This window comes from Centroberyx gerrardi, chromosome 11 (genome assembly GCF_048128805.1).
Source record: "Centroberyx gerrardi isolate f3 chromosome 11, fCenGer3.hap1.cur.20231027, whole genome shotgun sequence".
Lineage (NCBI taxonomy): Eukaryota > Metazoa > Chordata > Actinopteri > Beryciformes > Berycidae > Centroberyx > Centroberyx gerrardi.
Genome location: NC_136007.1, coordinates 26,608,638 through 26,629,761, shown reverse-complemented (window position 1 = coordinate 26,629,761; position 21,124 = coordinate 26,608,638). Strand labels below are relative to the sequence as shown.

At 43.1% G+C, this 21,124-nt stretch overlaps 1 protein-coding gene across 1 annotated transcript; it reads left to right on the top strand.

Moving 5' to 3' along the window:
• The first annotated feature begins 1,533 nt into the window (after positions 1–1,533).
• Positions 1,534–18,520, top strand: jhy (junctional cadherin complex regulator). The gene is made up of 8 exons (XM_071905283.2): positions 1,534–1,925; positions 4,640–5,411; positions 9,929–10,024; positions 11,065–11,546; positions 12,026–12,314; positions 15,661–15,747; positions 17,556–17,678; positions 18,305–18,520. The coding sequence occupies exons 1-8, from the start codon at positions 1,534–1,536 to the stop codon at positions 18,518–18,520; spliced, it is 2,457 nt and encodes an 818-aa protein (XP_071761384.1).
• The last annotated feature ends 2,604 nt before the right edge of the window (positions 18,521–21,124 follow it).

Here is a 21,124-nt window from a genome sequence, read left to right as displayed (position 1 = left end):
GTGCTTCTGAGTTTCACCTGGCCATGGCTTCCTATGAGGAGGTAGTTGGATCGTACAAGCACTGGGCACAAACTGAGGCTGGACTGCAGTCAGCTAGTATTTCATTTGTAATTTGAGTAATTTATGTGTGTCCAGCTAATTTGGTGATTCTATGCCAGTTAATGATATTTAGAAAGCTGGGCATGTAAATATGGTGATATTACGAAGGACATTAGTATTGCATATCTGCAGGCAATACTTCTCAGCTTTGGCTTGGATGCAGTTGGATAAATAAGTTCAGTCTACCTGGACATTATAAGTATATAAGTGTATAAAATAAGACACTATCACTGCTAGTATTACTATCTCTACTACTACTACTACTAATACTGCTACTACTACTATTACTATCTCAACTGCTACTACTACTACTACTGCTATTAGTATCTCTACTACTATTACTACTACTGCTACTACTACTACTAATAATAATAATGATGAGGGAAATCCTAAACTTCCATTGAGTTTACATGTCACTGACATGACCATGTACAATTGATGCGCTTTTATTACTACAAACGACAGCCAGACCTACAGGTAACTGCTAAAATAAAGCAAATTCTTGAGTAAATGAGGGATACAAAGTATATTGAAAGCAGGTGCTTCCACACAGGTGTGGTCCCTAAGAAAATGAGGCACTTAACATCCCACTAAATGATAGAATGTCTTTTGGAAGAGTGGTATCATATCCCTCTAACTGAGTTCAAGACCCTTGTAGAATCTATGCCAAGGTGCACTGTAGCTGTTCTGGTAGTCCTATTACGACTCTCCATGCTGGTGTTTGTTTTGGCACTTAGCTGCAGAAATGCTCCTTAAGCTCATTATAGCTGTCAACTCTCTTGTAACATCTATTCTTTGGTTCTGGAAAAGGGGCAGTGACAGAACACCCATAGTGCAAAGTTTAAATCCACTCTATGGGTCCTCATAAGTAAAGCTATTGATTTATCTTCATACAGCGATGTGTAATGATGCACTGCAACATGTGGTTGAAAATGCTTAATGTCAGCCCACAGGTTTCAGACTACTCTTCACACTATGTTTTAGAATGGTGATAGCATACACATGGGCACACTGGTCAAACTGGTGAGCCTCACTGGGGAAATGCAGCTCCCAGTAGGATATGAACCAGACATGCTGACAATGCTTACACATGTTAAGTTCAGGTATTTTAACACTGCAGTTACTGATCCACTGTAGATTAGCACGATTTGAAGTAATGTAAAATATCTTTCACTTATTATTGGTTCTCATTACTGCACTCAGTAGCATGCTGGTTTGTATAGTGATACACAGCTGTGTGTGTACCTGCATGACCTGCATACCTGCACTCAACATATTTCAGCCCCTTTTGCAACTTGCTGTTCTTCTATAAAGTTATTTTTTGTTTGTTTATCGGTTGCAGTGTTGGCAAGTCACCGCCCTGCCGCGAGCGTCCCCTCTTTGCATTTGACAACCATATAGATGAACGCAGCACCGTCCAGCCGCAACGTAAACATGGATAAAGGACATGGAAAGATGTATATAAGGCTGAAGAATGAGCAAGAGAAACCTCCTTCACCGACACGAGCAGTTGGGGTCAACCTGTGGGACTCTGCTGAGTCCGACACTGAGAGCCTGGCCCAGGAGAGGGCCTACCAGCACGAGCTGCAGAGGAGGATCGGCTGCCAGGGTCAAACCAACGGCATACAATCCCAAGAGGAGAATGCTGACAGCTTACAGCGGGGGGACAGGGAAGAGGAAGACGTGAATGATGATGAAAAAGAAGATCTTCAGGTGTACGATAGCCTAGAAGTGGCAGCGCACCCGCTTTTCAAGAGGAACTGCACACCGTTCCCCATTGAAGCTCAGGATGCACATCAGCAAATGAATGAAAGAGAAGCATCAAGGTAATGTATTCATATTCATATTCATAACACATGTGTCATTTTGACAGACAAATAGAACAGCAAAGGCCCAAAACTCCCTGTGTCTGAGTATGGAAACAGTGTTGAACAATGAAGCTAGTGTTGTGTTGAATGTCTTCAACAGCACACATTATAAAGGATTTAATCTAGAGATCACTGTGTGCAATAGAAAACTGCCAGTAATAGGGTTCCAGCAAATTAATTTGCCTGAGATGTGGCGCTGAAAAAACTAAAACTCACCAAAGGAAAATGTACCAGGGAAACGTTTGTCTTCATTCTTGCAATTGGGAATAGACAATAGACAAACACCAAGACTTATTTTAGTCTGTTTATAAGCACCAGGGGCTGATAACAAACCAAGTAAAAATCCTCATACATCCCTTACACAACTACAGTACATACAGGTTGAATAGGCTAAATATGATTGATTCTGACTGCAGTTATAGAGTTTGGCCACTAGATGGCAGTAATTGATGGTATTGATTTTAGTGGCACTGCAATGAAAAGCATTAATACTGCTTTTGGCAGTCAAAACATTACATACAGGCTTTATTTCTTTGTGAAAATAGCATGAAAATGGTCATCGCTTCCATATCTTTTGTGAGAAGTTGAGCTGAATTTCACATTGTGTCTAAATAAAAACTATGCTCCAAATTGTGAGAGTAGGGAAGAGATATTGTTGTTGTTGTTCTGTCTAATTAGGCTTTTAGTTGAGTAGCCTTGCACATCATTTTTCAGTCCCCTCAGTATCACTATAGTTCAATTAAAATATGGCATTATGTAAGCTATTTACCACGGTGAGATTTGTGCCTCATCTTATTCAATTTGCCTGTAGCATTGAAATGTCACTATTTTCCCGTGACAAATTAATTAAAATTAAGCAGATAATAGCGCGGCTTGGGTGGAGTACAACAGGGAGAACCGCAGCCACAATCAAACCTTTTACTTTTAAACAGCGCACGGAAGAGAAAAGATAAATAGCCTGCATTCATCCCTCAACAATGAAACAGTGTCAGTCATTTAATGAGATGCGGGCATTGAGTTTATTGTGGCAGAGAATGGCCTAATTCAGGTGCTTTCAGAATAACTGCTTTCATTTAAGGGAAATTAGATTTTTGTTTTGTTTGGGAGGATCACAATAAGCGGTCACTCTGTGGTCCATTAACAAGGATCATCGTCGGTAGAAAGGAGATCTGGGTTTCTGTCATTTGGAGGGGGGGCAGATGCAGGAATCTACGGCGAGGAGGACGACACCACATCTGTTCTCCCCACTCTCGTCGACTCCGACTGTTGTCTCCTCTCCTGTTCTTTCCCCCAGACGCCGCCTGATGAGTAATTTCCCTCCAAAATAGAGAGGGGGCATTCTCCCTTTCTCCCCGTCATTAACCTGCGCGGATTGATGCCCGCCAAGTGTGGGTCCACTTCCAGCGCACATTGTTTCAGGGGAAAATGACCGTGACATATTCCCACAAAAGGCTCCATTTCATAGAGCCGCCGCAGTGGACACAGTCCCTTTCCCATCATCATATTCTGATAGTCCTCTTGGCTGATAGCCTCCTCAAAGCGGGTAAGCCCTTTCGCACAATAGTTCCCATTGCTTAGTTTACAAAGCCAATGGGTATTCCTCATTCAAGCAAAAGATTCCTATTTAAGCAACTCCATTCATCCCCCCTGTACCATATCTTCTGCCCATTTCCCTCGAAATATTGCTAAAAGATGTTCGAGTATACTTCTCATAACCAGTTTTCTTTTTTTTTTACATTTGCCCATTCAGAGTTTGTTACGATATTTCGCTGGCTTTTGTATGTGGGTGTCTGCATCTTGGGCATGGAATAATAGCTTGTGGTGTTTCGCCAGTGTTGGAGGCATCGTCGCCCAGCTGCATGTCGTCCATAATGCATTCTCCAACTTGTTTGAGTCTGAGTCATTAGTGAGCCATCCCTTACCCTTTTGGCCTCATAGAAGTGAAGGGCCCTACACCTAGGCAACCCCCACCCGCACCCCCCACCCCGGCACACACCCTGCGCCCCGCCGCACGACATCGCGGCGGGAGAAGTAGGCTCCCCTCGTCCTCCCAGTAAGCACAACAAAGAGGCTCTCTGCTATTTATTTTAATGAGATCTTTTCATCACCATCAGAAAGAGCATTTTAGCCTGCAATTTTCGAGCCATTTCATAAGCTGAAAATTGCCGTTTGTGAACCATTCCCCCACTAGTAGTCCTCAAACACACTCTCATTAGTGAGCCTGGAGGTGAAAATACGAAAATTATCTGTAAATACAGGCTCATAATCCCCCTCATCTGTTTCAATTTCAGAAGACGGCTTTTAGTCTCTGAATAAGGCCTAGAGCTCTTTGTTTGAGGACATCATCATTCTAATAATGGTGTAATGCCTCTTGTTCTTTTGACCTCTCGGTACAGGCCTGTGTTGCATTCAAGTTTCTTAAAAGCTTCCTTTGGATATGGAAATCTCATTAATGATGTTGTTTACCAGGACAACAGAATCAAATTTAGCAAATGATATTCTTAAGGACAAATACATTTATGGCTCCTGGATAATTTTATTTAGTGACTTATTTCTCACTTTTTGCTCAGTTAATTGAGCTGGGCAATATAGCTTTGACTTAGTGATGCCGATATTAATATCAGGCTTACTTTACTGATCTTTTTTGCCATTGTCTTTCTTCTACGTTGCAGACAGCTACCCTGTGATGACGCCTATTCAGACCTGCGCTATGATCCCAACTGGAGGAGGAACCTGAAGGGAGCTGGCCGCTTTAATGAGAGTCCACAACTCTCCGTTGAGGAAGATCCCCAACTCTCTGAAGAGAAATCTCAGCAGAGACATGAAGGACAGGAGCTGTCCATCAAAGGAGGGTACAGATACATCGTCGCCAGAGGTCCAGCTGTTGTGGAGACCCCACACATGACTGGCGATGAGCCTGCACAGCCGTACCACCTGCACCCACATGACGGCCAAGCTGGCCACGCTGCCTCACTAACGTCTCCCCCCCACCCGCGTGCACACCACCACCGTGCTTCACAAGCCAGATCGCCAGAACCCAGCCATCCAAGTCCCAGCACTTCCTCTGAAAAAGACAACGGCAGCACTTCACAGAGAGGACTCAAAGTAAAACATGAGAGGGGCCTCGACTGTGCCAGTGAAATCTCCAGCAGCTCTCCTGAGCCGGCGGAGCACTTTGAGGAAATACACGCCAGATACAAGCAAGAGTTTCAGACGTACTTTGAGCAAGAGCTGAGTCATACACAAGGAAGAGCGATCACAAAACAGCAAAAGAGCATGTCTAAATTGAAGAGTCCTAAGCTTTTATCTAACAGAAAGCTAGAAAAACTGAGAGAGGACATCGTGGAGCGCAACAAACTCACCCTGGGGCGCAACACAGCCAAATGTGGCTCCTACCTGAAGGCACATGCACCGAAGCGGGAAACACCTGATACTGTGAATGAGGTGTGTGTGTGTGGAAGATTGAATTTTCTCTGGCAAAATTTTGTGCACTTGGTGAATTTCTGCCTCTGAGTTCAAATCATCCATTGAAATGTGACAACAAGCTCTCAGACAGTTCCATAATGTCCACTATTACGCTCTCCCTCTTCCCGAAACAGGTTGCAGTTACAGAAGCAGACACCAGGAGCTGCACTAACACAGATTATGACTCTTAGGCTGCTGGGCTGCTGTTATGCTCTTTGCCCCACTTTGGCAGCATTTGGCAAGGCTTGGCATTACAACAAGGCAAGATTAGGTCTTTCTGTGCACTCTATGAGGTTTTGAGGGAGGACGGACCAGTGGGGATGTTAGGTTTTCATTCCTGTTTATTGCTTGGCGAGGAAACAGAGAGTTTATTGTTGAGTTTCATGTGATTCGTTTGGTGATGCCCCGTGACCTACTGGGTCCACAGGTGGCAATCAATAAAAATGTTTCACATTTTTAAAAGCCTATAATTGTTGGGTGATGGACAGATTTGTCTATGGACTCCATTAGCCTCTCTTGGTGATCTGCTAAACATTCACAGCATAAGTTGTTAATTTAGGCAATGAGCAAAGTAGATTCTGCTCACATTGTGGGATGATCGAGTGCTTTTATTCAGCCCAAACAGCTATTGGCACTTGTGTGTGGTATCTTCTGTATTTGAGGAGTTAAAAAGAGCATATTCTCGAGTATAAAGCTGAGTGATAGTGCTGTGATATGTTTTGCAATGACTTAATATTGGTGGTGAATGCAGCCAGGTTTCCCTAGAGTGAGACGTTTTAAATGCGGAGGTCAATCCTTGGGCTTGTTAGTGCTCTAAACACGTGCCGCTGTTGTGTCTTAGCTTTATATTGTTCACAGATTGGTACTTACCATGCAACCAGGGGATAGGAAAAATAGCCAAATCTCTGTGTATTTGCTCTTGAAAGCTTAGTTATAATCTTGGAGACAGGCTATCAATGGGCAGTTGCTTGAATGCAGCTTTTTTTCATGAAAAGAATATAGGCCTTTTCCTGCGTCAGCCAAGCTTATGCTCATTTAGTCATATTGTCAGAATATCTATGTCTTTTCTTGTCGACTCGAACAAGAACCGGGAGAATATCCTATCATGTTTGCTCTGACCCAGTCTGGAAAATTAATTTGGCAGAGGAGCATTGCTGTTTTCAACTGCCCTCCCCTTCACAATGTGAAAGGGGCCGTGTCTGGCTATGCAGTGCCTATTATGAGTTGATGTGTACAACAAGAACATCAGAGAAGCATGGTTACCAATAGGCTCTTAGATATCCCTGCACCTGGCACAGTGACATAATTGGTCGGGATGGCCCGCATTCCCCATTTGTCGGGCCATATGACTGTTTGCTGGCTATAATACCCCCAACCTTGTTCACCCATCTGAGCCCCAGCCCGCTACAATGTCTCATATCATCGCCATTTACATAGTCAAGAGCCGTTAGCTTTGTGCAATGGTAAACAGAGCCAGAGCCTTTCCCTCTCCTAAACCCTCATGTTTTGTCATTTTCCCCCTGAATTCGCTTATTAGTTTTCCATTGCCACGTCTCCCCCAAGACGTGTCCCACTTAATGGGGTACATGGGGCATAAAAGAAGGGGGCACCAATTTGCATGTAGTCTATTTCCTGTTTCATCATAGGATTCATTTAAGAATTGGGTGTGTTACCACAACATTATAACCTATCACAAAAGCTATTCAGAAATAGGCTAATGCTAAAGCAAAGTAATTTTTGAGACCGTGTTTTGGAAATAGGCTCATTGAAATAAGATCTTCTAGAGAAGCTGCATTGTAATTAATCATGCTTAAAGGGAAAATCCACCCTAAAACAGAATTCACATGTGAAATTTGTATGAGCTGGGACAGCAAAAGACCCCAAACTGTCTTGATGCTATCATCAAGAGACAACTCTGACCTGCTCCATTGGGATCGAATGAGGGACTGAATTTATGGACACAGTGACAGTATAAGTGAATTTTCTGGCATTTGTACACATTTAATGAAATGAAATGAAAGAATTGTTAGATCTCCAATGAAATAAAGGTTATTTGGATGGAAGAGCTCAAAAAACATTCTATGGTTCTACAAACCCAGTTTCCAATCAATTGTCAAGAGAGCATCTGTACGTTTTCTCTCCTGATGAGATTGCAGATGTGGTTCTCTGGTCTCTAGCTTTGGAACAGAGCTGTTTATGTTCACAAAATATTCAAGATCAAAGGAGTAACATATAAGAATTCGGTTTTAGGGTGGATTTTTGCTTTAATGTTGAAGGTCACTGAGAGAGGTTGTGTGATCTTAAAGCATCTGAAAACACCAAAGCAAATTTTCATAATTGCGATAACCACATATCTTCCATCACATAGCTTGCCCCCCCCCCCCCCCCCCCCCCCCCCCCCCCATGTCCATATCTCCTTTTAAAAGACAGCAAATCCACATCCAAATCACATCAGTTTCACCAATCATTATTCGAGTCCAGGCAAGCAAGACGCTACGAGGCTCTTTTAAAATACCCCATTTGGTCTTTTGAAGAGAAAGGACTTCTGAAAGCAACTTGTGATAATTAGCGGTGTTATTAAATGTACACAATTTCCTAATGCAGCAAATGCTTAGCCGGGGCGAGTGGCAGAGTGGCGGTAGCGATGATTGGCTTCAGCGGGGCTGGGGCCTCCTTTGATAAAGACAGAAGTAGCAGATCAATCTTCTGCTATTGCACTCAGCCCTCAGAGTCCCTTCTCGTCTTGCAGGCCCTCACTTCAAAGCCAAGGGAACATAATGTACAATCTTTTAATAGCTTTAGACCAAAGCTCCAGGGAGCTCTCTGCCACTGTATACCCTGCCTCAGTCTAAACACCTAATCAAGATTACCTGGGCTGGCCACAATAGCAGCTAAATGCAATTCAAGATCCGCAGCCCCTTTGAAGTCTTCATTGCGAAAAGCAGATGTTTCCCGGGTACAGGGGGTAATACAGCTAGCTGCAATTGCCGGACTTTGTTGTGACATCGTCTCGCTGAGAAGCAATTACGGGCCTCCCAATTTAGCAGAAAAGATATTACACAGCTTACCATGCTCAAAATGCAATACAGGCTTGATCATTTGCTCCAACTGATTGGGATTTTTGTAATGGGTGACAAAAGGCAATGGCAGGGGGAATGGGCAAAGGTGAGAGGCGCAAAGTGTTTGTGTGTGTGTGTGTGTGTGTGTGTGTGTGTGTGTGTGTGTGCTGCCGGACATAGTCACCTGTTACTGATCTTCAAACAGCTGCTCTGGCAACACCAGCCTTTGGCGAAAGCTCATAACAGCACCTGAACTCCTGAAATGTGTAACAGTCTCTCCATCAATTTCAGAAAGATTCCCTCATTTGGTCGGGGAATACATGTAGGTGTAAGTTCACTTAACTACCCAAAGTGTTAAGATTTTGCTTGAAGGCTAGTAGCTTAGACACACAAATATTATAAAGCCTAGTTACTTTTTCCAACAATGGCCCTACTTTTTGGCAACATATCATCATCCAGGTCAGGCAGAGACTTCTGTTTTTTCTCCTGTGTACTCTCAGCATACCGCTCGCCTCTCAGCCTATTAGATACAATAACATGGCAAACAACCCTATTGATGGATATATTACAACTGCATCCACTCCCTCTTCGTGACCTTCACCTATTCAAGCTCACAGAATTAGTGGCATTCAGTGAGAAAGTCTTCAGCCTGTCAATACCATCGATCCACTCAGATTGTCCTCCGCAGCTGAGGGGAGTCCCAAAGTTAACTAAATGATTTTCATTACAGCATTAACAGAACATATTTCCCTGCCACAAACGGGTGCATTAGGAACAACTGAAACAGTAAATTGATGTAATATGATGTGGTTGAAGAAGATGGGAATTGACAGTAGTGAACGAGCGTGATGCAGTATTGGCCCACATGAGTCTGTGTAAGTTGTCTTGGGTTTTAGCAAAGGCATCAGTTCCGGTGTATAGGACTTGGTCTAAAATTATTTTTTACTTCCAAGCCACAAATCTTTCTAGCAATGGCATTGGCCGGCTAGAATGTAAACAACAATTTAAAAATGTCATTACAAAATGCAAATAATATAATTTGGATGGAGAGGTTGTGAAATTGTGATGGGCAAACTACCCCATTTGTGATTACTGCAGCAGAATACAATGTAGCTAATATCGCGATTCATTTTTCTGCCCCACGATACGCATTGTCACATTTCTGTATTGCGATATATTGATTTCCAATATATTGTCCCATCTCTAATTATTTAGTTTATTTCTACTTTGCACCTTGCTGGACTGAAATATACAATAAATTATCATCATAATACTCATGACTTGTGATGTATAAGCCCATCATCATTATCAGCAGTACTGAACAAGTCAGCTAACTTAATCATCAAGTTGCCTTAAAAATCCCTTGAAAAACCTTTGTCTCCCAATTCTTCTCTATCAACATGGTTCTTTTCTTCTCCTTTTCTGCTCTGTCTAAAGGTGTGTGAAGCTCCAGAGGAGACGGCCATGGCAGAGAGTCTGGAGGAGACTTCAGACCCGGAGCTGAGGTGGCTCCAGAAAACACAACAACTGAGGGTAGGAACCCTCAACCCTCCTATCCTTCTCAATTGGTTCACCTCATTCACCACCCAGATTGTTTTGTGGTATTGTATATATATGGCAGCCAGCGAGGGCTTCCCACTCCCGATGGGGCACTATCACCCGGGCTTTTAATTTCCTCCCAGAATGTACACACAATCGCTGATAGGTTTGTCGCAGTGGGGCTTGCCGAAGACGTCTTTGAGAAGGAGTCAGAGAGAGAAGGGGAAGGGGAGGGGAGGGGGGTTTTGGCAATGGAGAAGCATTATTATTTTGAGCACTTGAGCGGCCACCTTAACGCTGCCAAGCAGAGGCGTATAAATATTTTCCCACTGGAATGGGCAAAGCTGGTGTTTGCTAAATCAGCGCCATTAGATGCATGAGGTGCAGGCCCGAAGACCACGGTGAAATAATTTGGTCAGATCATGCAAAGAAGAGTGCCGGCCCTACTTGGGAAAGAATCGTGCCTGTCGACCAGAGCTCATGTTTGTCTGGGTTTTTTTGTTTTTTGTGGTAAAAATGGGTAGATCTAGATTTGATGCTCCGTTCTCCGCAGCACCTTCAGAGATAGTGTAGGCCGATCTGCACTTAGGTAATTAGCAGATCGCACCTTTAAAAACAAAATCTGAATCTTTGAATACGAAGATAGCAAAAGATATTTAAAAAGATGACTGTTGTAGAATAATTGTTGGCATTAAAGTAAAAAGGTCTGCTTCTGACCAGGTCATATACACTTACCTACATCTAATACGTTATCACATTGACCAAATAATATCTTGTCAGTCATCAGTCATTGCTCCACTTTGTCCCCATAAATTTAGTCTATTTAGATAAGCAGGTATGGAAGTTATGGTGGCAAATGATTTTATATGCTGGGACTTTTGCCAGGGGTTAGTTAACCACGTTATGGGTTAGGGTTAGGACAAAGTAAATCTTTAAAGTCAAACGTGTCTAAATCGCTACTCTATTGTTCCTCTGACATCATTATTCAACACAGACAAATGTTATCCTCATTACTAATCCTGCTCCGATCCCAGGTCACCCAGATCTCCAAAGAGAAGAAAGCCCGGCGGAAAGGAAACCCCAAGTGGCGACCTCCTGCCCCGGGGGTCAAAGCCGAGCGGGGAGACGGCCTGAGCTCCCCCGCCGCAGGACCAAACCCCCGGAAGACGCCTTCATCGCAGCCTCCGCCTCCCACCATCCACCTCAACATCAACCTCAACACGTCCACCGACCTCCTTCCCTTCCTGCAGCAGACGGGCAGAGACGCTGTCATCAGCTTAGCGTCCCTTCACGGCCCTCGTCGCCGGAGCCCCGGATCCGACGTCCGTTACGTCAACCGAGTTCCACAGCTTTCTCCCCATGACGGTCGGTTACAGGGGGCGGCGGTGCCACAACTCGCCTTGTCCCCGAGGTATCGACAACCCGGGCCAGGGAAGTCCACCCAGGGGTGCAGGGAAGAGCTAAATGCAGAACTTCACCACTGGCACCTGGAGAATAGCCCTGGAAGATGGCAAAGGTGAAGCATTTATATGTTTATTGACCATGTGAAAGATATTACATTAGATTAGAGGACACTTTAAGGATGCCCATGGGAAATTGGGTCGCTGCAGCAGCAAATAATCAGTCAGAAAAGAAAAAACAGAGCAAATCGGGGTATTAAAAACATATTAAGCCATTTTCTGAATGAAAAAATATGACAAATATACTGTATGTATTGACAGCACATATGCAGGGTATACAAAATAACAGGAGTAGTAAATGAGAAAATATGAGAATATAAAAAATGTGAATTTACAGCATATGTTCAGCATATTGAAAATGTGTGTCATTCATTAGCTCTCTACAATGTCAGATCAGAAATATGTACAAATGTGCAAATGCACATAGACCATAATAATACTTTCTTATTCTCCATTAGCAAATGTAATTAGTCTAGTAATTTATTACTAACGTGACACCCCTCACTGTGGATCCACCAATGATTTGGTCTCTCAGGCCAACTGCACCAAAATGGCCGTTACCCTGCGAGGCGGAGGACCAGAACCAGAGTCCAAACGAGCTTCACGCTAACCAGTTTCCTGAAGACAGCCCCAGGCCGCCCTCCACCACCCAGTCCCAGCGCTCAGGCTCCTACGCAGTGCTGCCCCCTATAGGCAAGCCTCAGACAGGAGCAGAGCCTCAGCTGAGTGTGAAGACCACCCTCCCCATCCAGAGAAGCAGCTCCGACGGCTACCTGGCACACATGGAGAAACAGAAGCAGCAGAGGGAGAGACTCACTTATAAGGTTGGTGTGTGTGTGTGTGTGTGTGTGATCTTTACATCTTTAATGGGGGAATACTGACAATGAGTGTTCAAACATTTTTTCCTCTGCCATAGGACAGTTCAGTTAGTGTTACTGATCAGTCTGTGTCCAAAACAAAAGAAAAGAGTTTATCCTGCCCTCTAATCTGAGATCTCACTCTGCAGATATATAACTCCATTGAGAATGAATGTGAAATGACGGCGAAGGTGAGAGCACTCAGGGTCATTCAAAATAGTTAGCATTGCTATAAAATAAAGGTTGTGTGTGTAAAGGCTCAAACAAACATCGTATCACTCAACAAAGTCAGCCTCCCCATACAAGGTTTCTGGTTTTGGAAATAAAGTTAAACTATCTCACAATTCACTGAACTGAGGCTGCAGAACAACATCTTGTTGCATGTATCTACAAAATGTTTTCCAAAAGCGAATACAAGAGTACTTCTTTTCTTATCGACGCTTATGTATTTTTGAAATTATGCAATTGACTTTGAACAGGTTTCAAAGGCTCAAGGGCCACGAAACTCACTCAGCACATAAATGACCGCGTAAACTTTCAAGTAAGGAAAATAGAAACACATTACGTGGCTTCACCTAACAAAAGTGATACATGAATTCTTAAATTGAGTGGCATTCCCCTTTAATCCCCATGTACACGAGAGGTTACACAAATAAATGTCCCTTTGAAGTCCCAAATAATCCCCTCAGCTGCCTCCATGCGGGGCCGGTTTAATCCGAAAGGAGGGCTCTGGTGACTAAGGGCACAAAACATCAGGTTAATTGTCTAGCCCCGCTAAGATACACTTAATTGCTATGAGATGATGACGATATAAACCGCAGAGCTGCAGGCCCTGAAAAGCCATTTGAAGATGTGTTAGAGGATAAGGTGATTAGGAGGGAGAGAATAGGGCCGTCTGTGAGGCGCGGGGCCACTAAACATGCTCATTTGCATGTAATGATTTGTCCGTTGTTGTTTTTTTCCCCCCTCTCCTTTGGTTTGTCAGGCTGAGCCCTGCAGGTGGGTGCTGCTGAGGAGTAGAGAGAGTGACTCAGCCGCCGCCACCCCCCCACTCCCCTCCTGCAAGGTAGTCACACAGACAGCCAGTTTAGACATATTTGGATTTTATTAAAGCTTTTTGCCTTGAGGTAGCAAGGTGTATTGCAAGTCCCGCCCTCCTCCAGCCTCAGCTGGGCAAGTTCCCGCCCCAACACTTGTCACTCATCTTGATGAGCTGTGTGATGAACTCTGTGAAGTAAAGTAGCGCCGCTAGCTCACTACACAGAAAACCTAGCTAACCTAGCTAACATCCTAGCATCCTACCTGTCTAGCAGTATGCAAACCAGCTCTGCGTCACTTCTGAGCCCTTTTGTCTCCTTCACGTTGACGTTCACCGTGTTTTTGTCTGCGGTACATTTAGCTTCTCTGTACTTTCTTTTCTTACTGCTTTCCTTCATTGTTGTTATGTTTTCTCTGTTATGTGGCTACTAGCCTCACCTTGATAGCCACAACCCAGCTCACCACGGGCCACGCCCATATAACCCGCCCACACTAAATATTCAGGGTGATGTAGGCACACGACAGATACAGACCAATAATATACAATATATCCTATTTATTTATTGTTATTTTAATATGAAAAAAGTTGCATATTGCCAATGATTTGTTTGCTATAACTTCATGCAAATTATACCGTTGATGGGGTCAACAATGGAGTTCGGTGAACCCCAGGAAGACTGGAAAGTATGACTGTGTGCTTAGGGGTTGCATTCATACAGGAGCCTTCACATTGTCCTCCTGCGGTGTCCAACCCCCCGACCTCCCCTCTCCCCCCGACCTCCCCTTTCCCCCCACCATGTTAGCCGTCATGTCTGACGAGATTACAGGCTCAATTTGTAAAGCAGTCCAGCCCGCAGTGCCCGGGCATGAAAGCAGACGAGCGTGACTTAAGGGCTGAAAAGAAAGCTGCCCTGTTGTGTCCATGACCAATGTGGCTAATTCTGAAGCAAACTGAAATCCCCCTTCCAAAAAGCAGCCAGTACAATCTGGAATGATTAGTCTCCTTTTGTCTGGGGCAGCTTGTGGATCGCATACACACACACGCACACACACACACACACACACACTTCATCACCACTTTTGAAGGAGCGGGTGTACATCTCTTTCTGTCTTTGCCCCTATCACTTGGAATCCATTCATCAGGGTTCAACTCCAGCTCACCATCAGTGGCCCTGAAAAAGGCACTTCAACATCATACTAGGGCCTAATGAGGAAATATGTTCCTATATATGGTACTGAGGCAAAATCCTTTCCAAGCATCCATGAGGATTTTTAATCCACCTGGTTTATACTCTGTATATATTGCATGCGTGTCATTGTTTGATTAATCACTTATAATGTAATAACCTGCAACATTTTCACATGAATAAATATCCGTTTTGCTACTCTATATTGCCGAATGATATAACACAATTGTGATTCAATCTATATCCAGTTCATAAAAAGCTTTCACATTGTCTGTTCTAAACACCCGCTGCCTGGTAGCTCTTTCCTGGTAAAAATCCTCTGCCACACAGGAAGTGATGTGTTTTATGTTTCCAGTTTGTTTGGCATAAACAGAAGAGCTGTGTAGTTAGCATGAGCAGTGATAGCCACCATGGCTGAACAGTCAAAGAAAAGAGCGCCACCTACAGAAACTTAAACTGCATCAACAGAAAATCCAAGGAAAAAGACAAAGTCACAGTACTGGACACACTGTCTGATTGACAGGTGATCTCTGGGAAGTGCTGGGTTCAAATTGTTTGTTTCTCTGTTTAAGAGAATGTTTGTATGTGTATGTGTGTGTTTCTGGGAGAGAACAAACAAGTGAGATAGCCAAAGGAGAAGGAAAGAGTGCATGAGAAAAGGGTTTTCTGTTAGAGAGAATGTCACTCAAAAGCGAGCCCATCTCTCCATTTAGTCTGCCCGTCATCCGTCTGTCATCTCTCCTCTCCTTTGGTCTACTTTTAGCGAATGTTCTTACAAATGGGCTATTTACTATGCAGCACTTTAATTTGAACCCAGTCTAAGGCTAAAAAGACATCAAAATTGATCAAAATTGCAGTTGGGAATTTACTGTTTGTGCCGTGTTGCCGTTTCCACAGCCATCAAAACAAATAGAGTTTAATTCAACAATAGTCTGCCTCCAATCAAGTAATCAAAAATGTCACTTGATGTTTCATAGCACAAATAAGGTCCTGCCATTGTCCTCTGTCAAAACTTCAAAAACTCTCTCTCTCTCTCTCTCTCTCTCTCTCTCTCTCTCTCTCTCTCTCTCTCTCTCTCTCTCTCTCAGGCCTACACTCTGAAAGACTACAAGCAGCTGAAGCAGGATGTGAACCTGCGAGGCCTGGGCCCTGACTACACAGCCAGTGAGAAGACAGTGAGTACCGACCTGCAGCTTCAGCAGCCCTCCAGTGTCATATGAGCAGGACTTTTCACTGACCATTAGATCTGTAACCACAGTACGCGTTAGGGGGTTTTCAAACAAACTGACTGTGAATTATGAAAGTCTTTTAGGCTATTGGTGAATGCAGTTTGGTTTGACGGATCTGGGTTTTTGAAGGATAATTCCAATGCTGATATTTTTGGATTGAAGCCGCTATAGCTGATATTTTGTGCCAATATGCAATATCATTAAATTTGACCATTTTCATGCCAAAAAAGTTCCAAAAACGTAGAAGTAAAGTAAAACTCTCCATTGAAACCCAGGATGATAATGATAATAGTAATCATCATCATCATAATCATTACGATCATCATCATCATCATCATCATCATCATCATTGTCATCATGCATACTTGTGTGGAGTTTGATCAAAATATCTCATTAGAATCAATTCAGGTTAAGGTCTTCCCATACACAACCTGTGTAGTATTGATCAATTCTACAATAAACATGTAATCAATCAAACTGCATCATATCCATCCTGAAGGAGGATGACACTGACTGGCCGATATATGAATTTTAATAAAAGGCCAATATTGGACAATATATTGGCAAACTGATACATTAGTGTAACCCTGTGAACAACAAGATGAAACATTTCCCAAAGATAAAGTAGACTTGAAATTCACCAAAGGGTAAATTGGTAAAACAAAGATGTACACACACACACACACACACACACACACACTCACTCACTCACTCACACACACACACACACACACACACACAGCCAGTCCCGCAGTGGCAGAGAAAGGTATTTGTGCGCTTTGCAGCCCTAAAGCTCCATATTATTCTCTCTCAAGTTTCTCTCAACCGCTTATTCCCACCTCACTTAGAATTGTGTCGTTTAATTTTCCTCTCAGAAATGCGATTTCTCTTGCCAAACCGCAGGCAAGCTCAAAAGACCGAGCGAAAAAACAAACTGTAGTATTGATTGCGGGGGAGTACAAAGTACTAGAAGCTAACAAGCAGAGAGATGTGCATCTGCCCCTGTAGCTATCTGTCAGCTGTTTTTTATTTGTTCATCTCATGTTGAATTATAGGGCTTTTTTTCTAGTTTTTGAACATTTTTAACGCCTAAAAAAAACAGTAAATGCAAACACAACACAAACGCTGACCCACATACCAGGGTGTTACATCACTCAGCATCTTTTTTGTGATTTGCTGATGGGCAGAATCACTTATTAAAACGTATTCATACAGAGAAAATTAGATTATTAGCTGTTTTGACAGCAATGATTAGCTGCCTTTCAGTCGGTTTCCAGCGTCCCAATCGTGATGTCCGCCAGTGTCATTGTGTGTCCGCTGACCCTTTCCCTCATTTAAAGGCTCCCGTCCCTCTCCGGCAGATAAAACTAGATTTACAAAGCAAATGAGAGCATCCCTAAGAAGTTAAGTGCTCTTTGTGCTTTGATGTATCTTTTGTTAAACACCCAGTTGTAAAAAGTGAGCATGTTTGGCCAATTTGCACTAGATTGAGCCCTGTGCGCCTCCAGGGCCGAGCCTATTAGTGAATGATATGTGTAAATGTTGATAGGCCCGCTGAATGGTCGGCTGTATTTGGTTTTGTCGGGCTGCGTGGAGAGGCTCTGGCGAGGGGATATACAAAGAGAAGGGCCTTAAGGGAGAAATGGCTCAGTTAATTAAACCCTCTTTTGTAATCTGCCCCTTTCTCTCTCTTTATCTCTCTCTCTCTCTCTCTGTGTCTCTCCCTCTCTCTGTTTCGCCATCATCATGCTGAGAAAATGAGACGGCAGAAGCTGTATTCAAATGTGATCCGCGAGCAGAACAAAAAGATGAGTAGGATTCCCTTTCTACCGGCCAAGGACCCGGAAGGCAGTGACAAGAAGGTTCCCAGGACGAAGGTGTGTGTGTGTTTCTCTGTTTGTGTGTGTGTGTGTGTGTGCTTGTGTGTGAACGCTAGCACATGACTGTTTGAGAAAGAGCGTGGGCGCACATTGTGTTTGTGTGAGAGAGACAAATTGTGACGAAGCAAAATGGAAAAGAAGAAAAGAAAGTATGTATGGGATTAGGGAGAATGTCACTAGCTATGTTTCCATTCAACTGTCTAGTGAATTTTACACAAACTTGTGAAATGTGGCAAAAATTTTGACTTAGGTGTGTTAGTTTTTCCATCAGCTAGGTTGAATAGAGAGAATTCCTGAACGTCAAAAACAACAAACAATTGTGTTATTGCTCATTAGTGTCAGCTATTGTCAGGCATTTCATCCTTTCATCTAAAAATAAAGAAATGCACCTGGCAATATTCTAATCCACCAACTAATGGTCACACAACCACAATGGAGACTTATACATGTTAGACATAACATGTACGATATTCTGACGTACCAACTAAGGATCACACAACCATGATGGGTAACTTTATACATGGGAGAAACAGTGAGATTGAACCATTACTTCAAAAACTCTCTCTCTCTGTCTCTTTTTCTCTCTCTCTCTCTCTCTCTCTCTCCGTCTCTCTCTCTCTCAGGCCTTGGAATATGCCAAGACTATAGTGAGGCCCCCGGTTCAGCCCCAGCCTAAGCCAAAGCCGAGTCAGAAACACGGGTCCGAAGGCTCCGCGGAGCACGCTCCCTACCTGGACGGCTTGGACCTGTCCCAGCTGGCCACGCTGGAGCTCCTGAGGAAACGCCACGAAGAAGAAAAACAGGCCGTGGCCTGCTTCAGAAAGGTGCACGCTGTCTGAGGCAAGGTGCAGCTCACTTAAACAGTCGGGCAATCAGAGTCAATGGATCTCGTGCTCTGCTAGATTTTTGCACTGCAGGATGCGAGACGCTACATGTAGGACAATCTTGCTTCATTAAAGGTGCTGTGTTTAGCATCAATAAATCATTACCACATTAGTTTTGAGACATTAGTATAATTACTGTAAACAAATGAGACCATCACCAAGAAGATTGGCAGCCTCTACCAGCTTCTGCATTTTACATTGTGTGCTACTGGGTCGGATTTGAGAAATCTCGGAAATCTGCTGGATCGCTTTATGGCACAAAACAGGAAGAGGGCGCTGTTCTTCCAGAGCAAACGGAGCTAAAGCTTTCAGAGTTTCTGGCAACAGCAGATGGTGGAAGGAGTGAAAGGTCGATGGAAAAAGCACTTCCAACATGTTGATCCTCTTCAGTAAAGCAAAACTTTTCACTAAAGAAACAAAGATCTTCTTTGTGACAGGAAGCAACACAGTTTATAGGAAATGTGTTCTTAATTTTGAGAAACTCTAACACTAACAATACCTCTGGCGTGAGGTAGAGGCTGCCAGTCATCTTGAACATAGTCTCATTTGTTTACAGTAATTATACCATGGTATAACAATTAATTTGACAATGATATATTGATGTTTAAAAATGAAACACATGCCACCTTTAAAAACAGTGCAAAGTATAAACATTCATTGTCAGCACTATTCCCATTTATTGATGTCCTCTTCAATAGGTTTGTCTAACAATGTAGCCTATATGTCATGATGACATTATTTGTGTCATATCTTGTAGAGAAATTAGTTTTGTGAATGCTTTTGCCAAGTAAAGCAAGCAGTTTTGATTACCTCTTGTATGATATTCAATGTGCTTTGTATAACTAAACATGACCATATTGGATAATTGAGATTGCACTTGATTTATATGTCGATGTTGGAAACATTTGACCATTCTTAGGTCAATGAACCTATTTTATACAAATCAGGTTTAGCCGTTGGACAGTGATTCCTCATTTGGCTGAATATTTGTTGGAATGGACCAGACCCGCATCAAAAGTATTTGCAGATTCTTGCTATGTTTGTTTTAATGTGCTTGGAGTACCAGATGGGTGGTGTTTACCGCATTGGGACATATCAGTTAGCGTCATATAATTTGGCAATTACAGAAAAGTACAGTATACTGACTCCCAGATGATTTCCTACTAAACTTCCGGACACTTGTATTGTCCGATATGGCAAACCCCACCCATGTGGCACCTAAGTTGGGAAAAAAATGCAAATACTGTTTAGCACAGTCCTGGGATGGAACAGGTGCATAAAGATGCCGGCCTCATGGACTGATGTCATTCTGGATTTTAAGTCTTCCTACAGAGAAAGTGTTTCCAAACTGGCAAGAGTGAATGTTGACACTGAATAGTCCTAAATCTATTGGATCCAACTTGTTTTAGCGCTGCTTTTTGTCTTGGCAATGTGCTAAGCTGAATGATAGATGTGATGGTAGAGGAAGCTGCATATTGTAAGTGAAGCCTACCTGCTGTAATAACATGTTTTGCACTCAGTGCCTTATCCTGACCATGGGAAATAAAGGGACACTTTGTATGGCAGCGCAGGTTTGGCTGCATTCAATTTCATCAGTTGCACTCATTTGAGGCGATTACAGATAAGCCCTGTTGTTTATATGCCTGATCAATATATAGATATTCTGTTAAGACTTTGTGCTGCTGGCAAGGAGTCCAGCATCACTGAGAACCTACTGGTCTTAATAAAACTAATTGGTCTTAATATGTCAACAATGATATGGGCCAATCATGGCATCACCAACAGCACTGAGCCTTTTTCATTTTCATTACACAATCTATACACAATCATCCCCTGGGCTCGGCCAGTGCTTACGCTCACGCTGCTGTATTTTTATGTAAGAGACAGGTAATTCGCACATTGTTATTTTAGCCACATTTTCAATTTGTCTCCTCTCACCCCGTTACACACCTGGTTATACTGTTAACCCGGAATAATCCGCACGCTCTTTGTTGTGGGACTGATTGTTTCCTTCCTCCATTTCTCTAGTTTACAGATTCGAAAAAAAGCTGGCCGAATGAAGATGACACTTTGAAGCTCACCTGATTGGGTCCCGCTCCTACTTTATGTAGCCATGTTCTAAAGTGGTAACTCCTCCCCGACACAAAACACTCTCAAGCAGCTCATTTCACTAATAGAACCCTCAGATCATTATCAAAGCACTATTTACCTCTGTGCAATATTTTAATTAGATTATAGTCTCTATTTAACCCATCATGGGCTCTTTGAAGCTCTGTGTTTTTAGTGTTAAGTCCTCAGATGCGCGGAGGGAAATAAATAACGGAGCCCTTTTTGATTTAATGAGAAACGCTGTCTATCCAGACTGAGTCTCTTTGCATCTTTTTTTTTTTTTTTTTTGGTCCCACCTACTCGTTTTTTTGCCATTGAAATCCAGTTAATTGAAGGAGTCTTTCACCGCTACACATGAAGGGGGCCAAATTAGCATCCCTTTCTGCCCATTGGAAAGCTAAGGCAGACATGGATGCTTTGATGTGAGAAGCACGCTTTCAGTAGGCGGCA

Coding starts and splice junctions, on each gene's coding strand:
- jhy (XM_071905283.2), top strand. CDS start 1,534: ATGGATAAAGGACATGGAAAGATGTATATAAGGCTGAAGAATGAGCAA. Junction 5,412..9,928: donor CACCTGATACTGTGAATGAG/GTGTGTGTGTGT, acceptor CTCTGTCTAAAG/GTGTGTGAAGCTCCAGAGGA. Junction 10,025..11,064: donor AGAAAACACAACAACTGAGG/GTAGGAACCCTC, acceptor CTCCGATCCCAG/GTCACCCAGATCTCCAAAGA.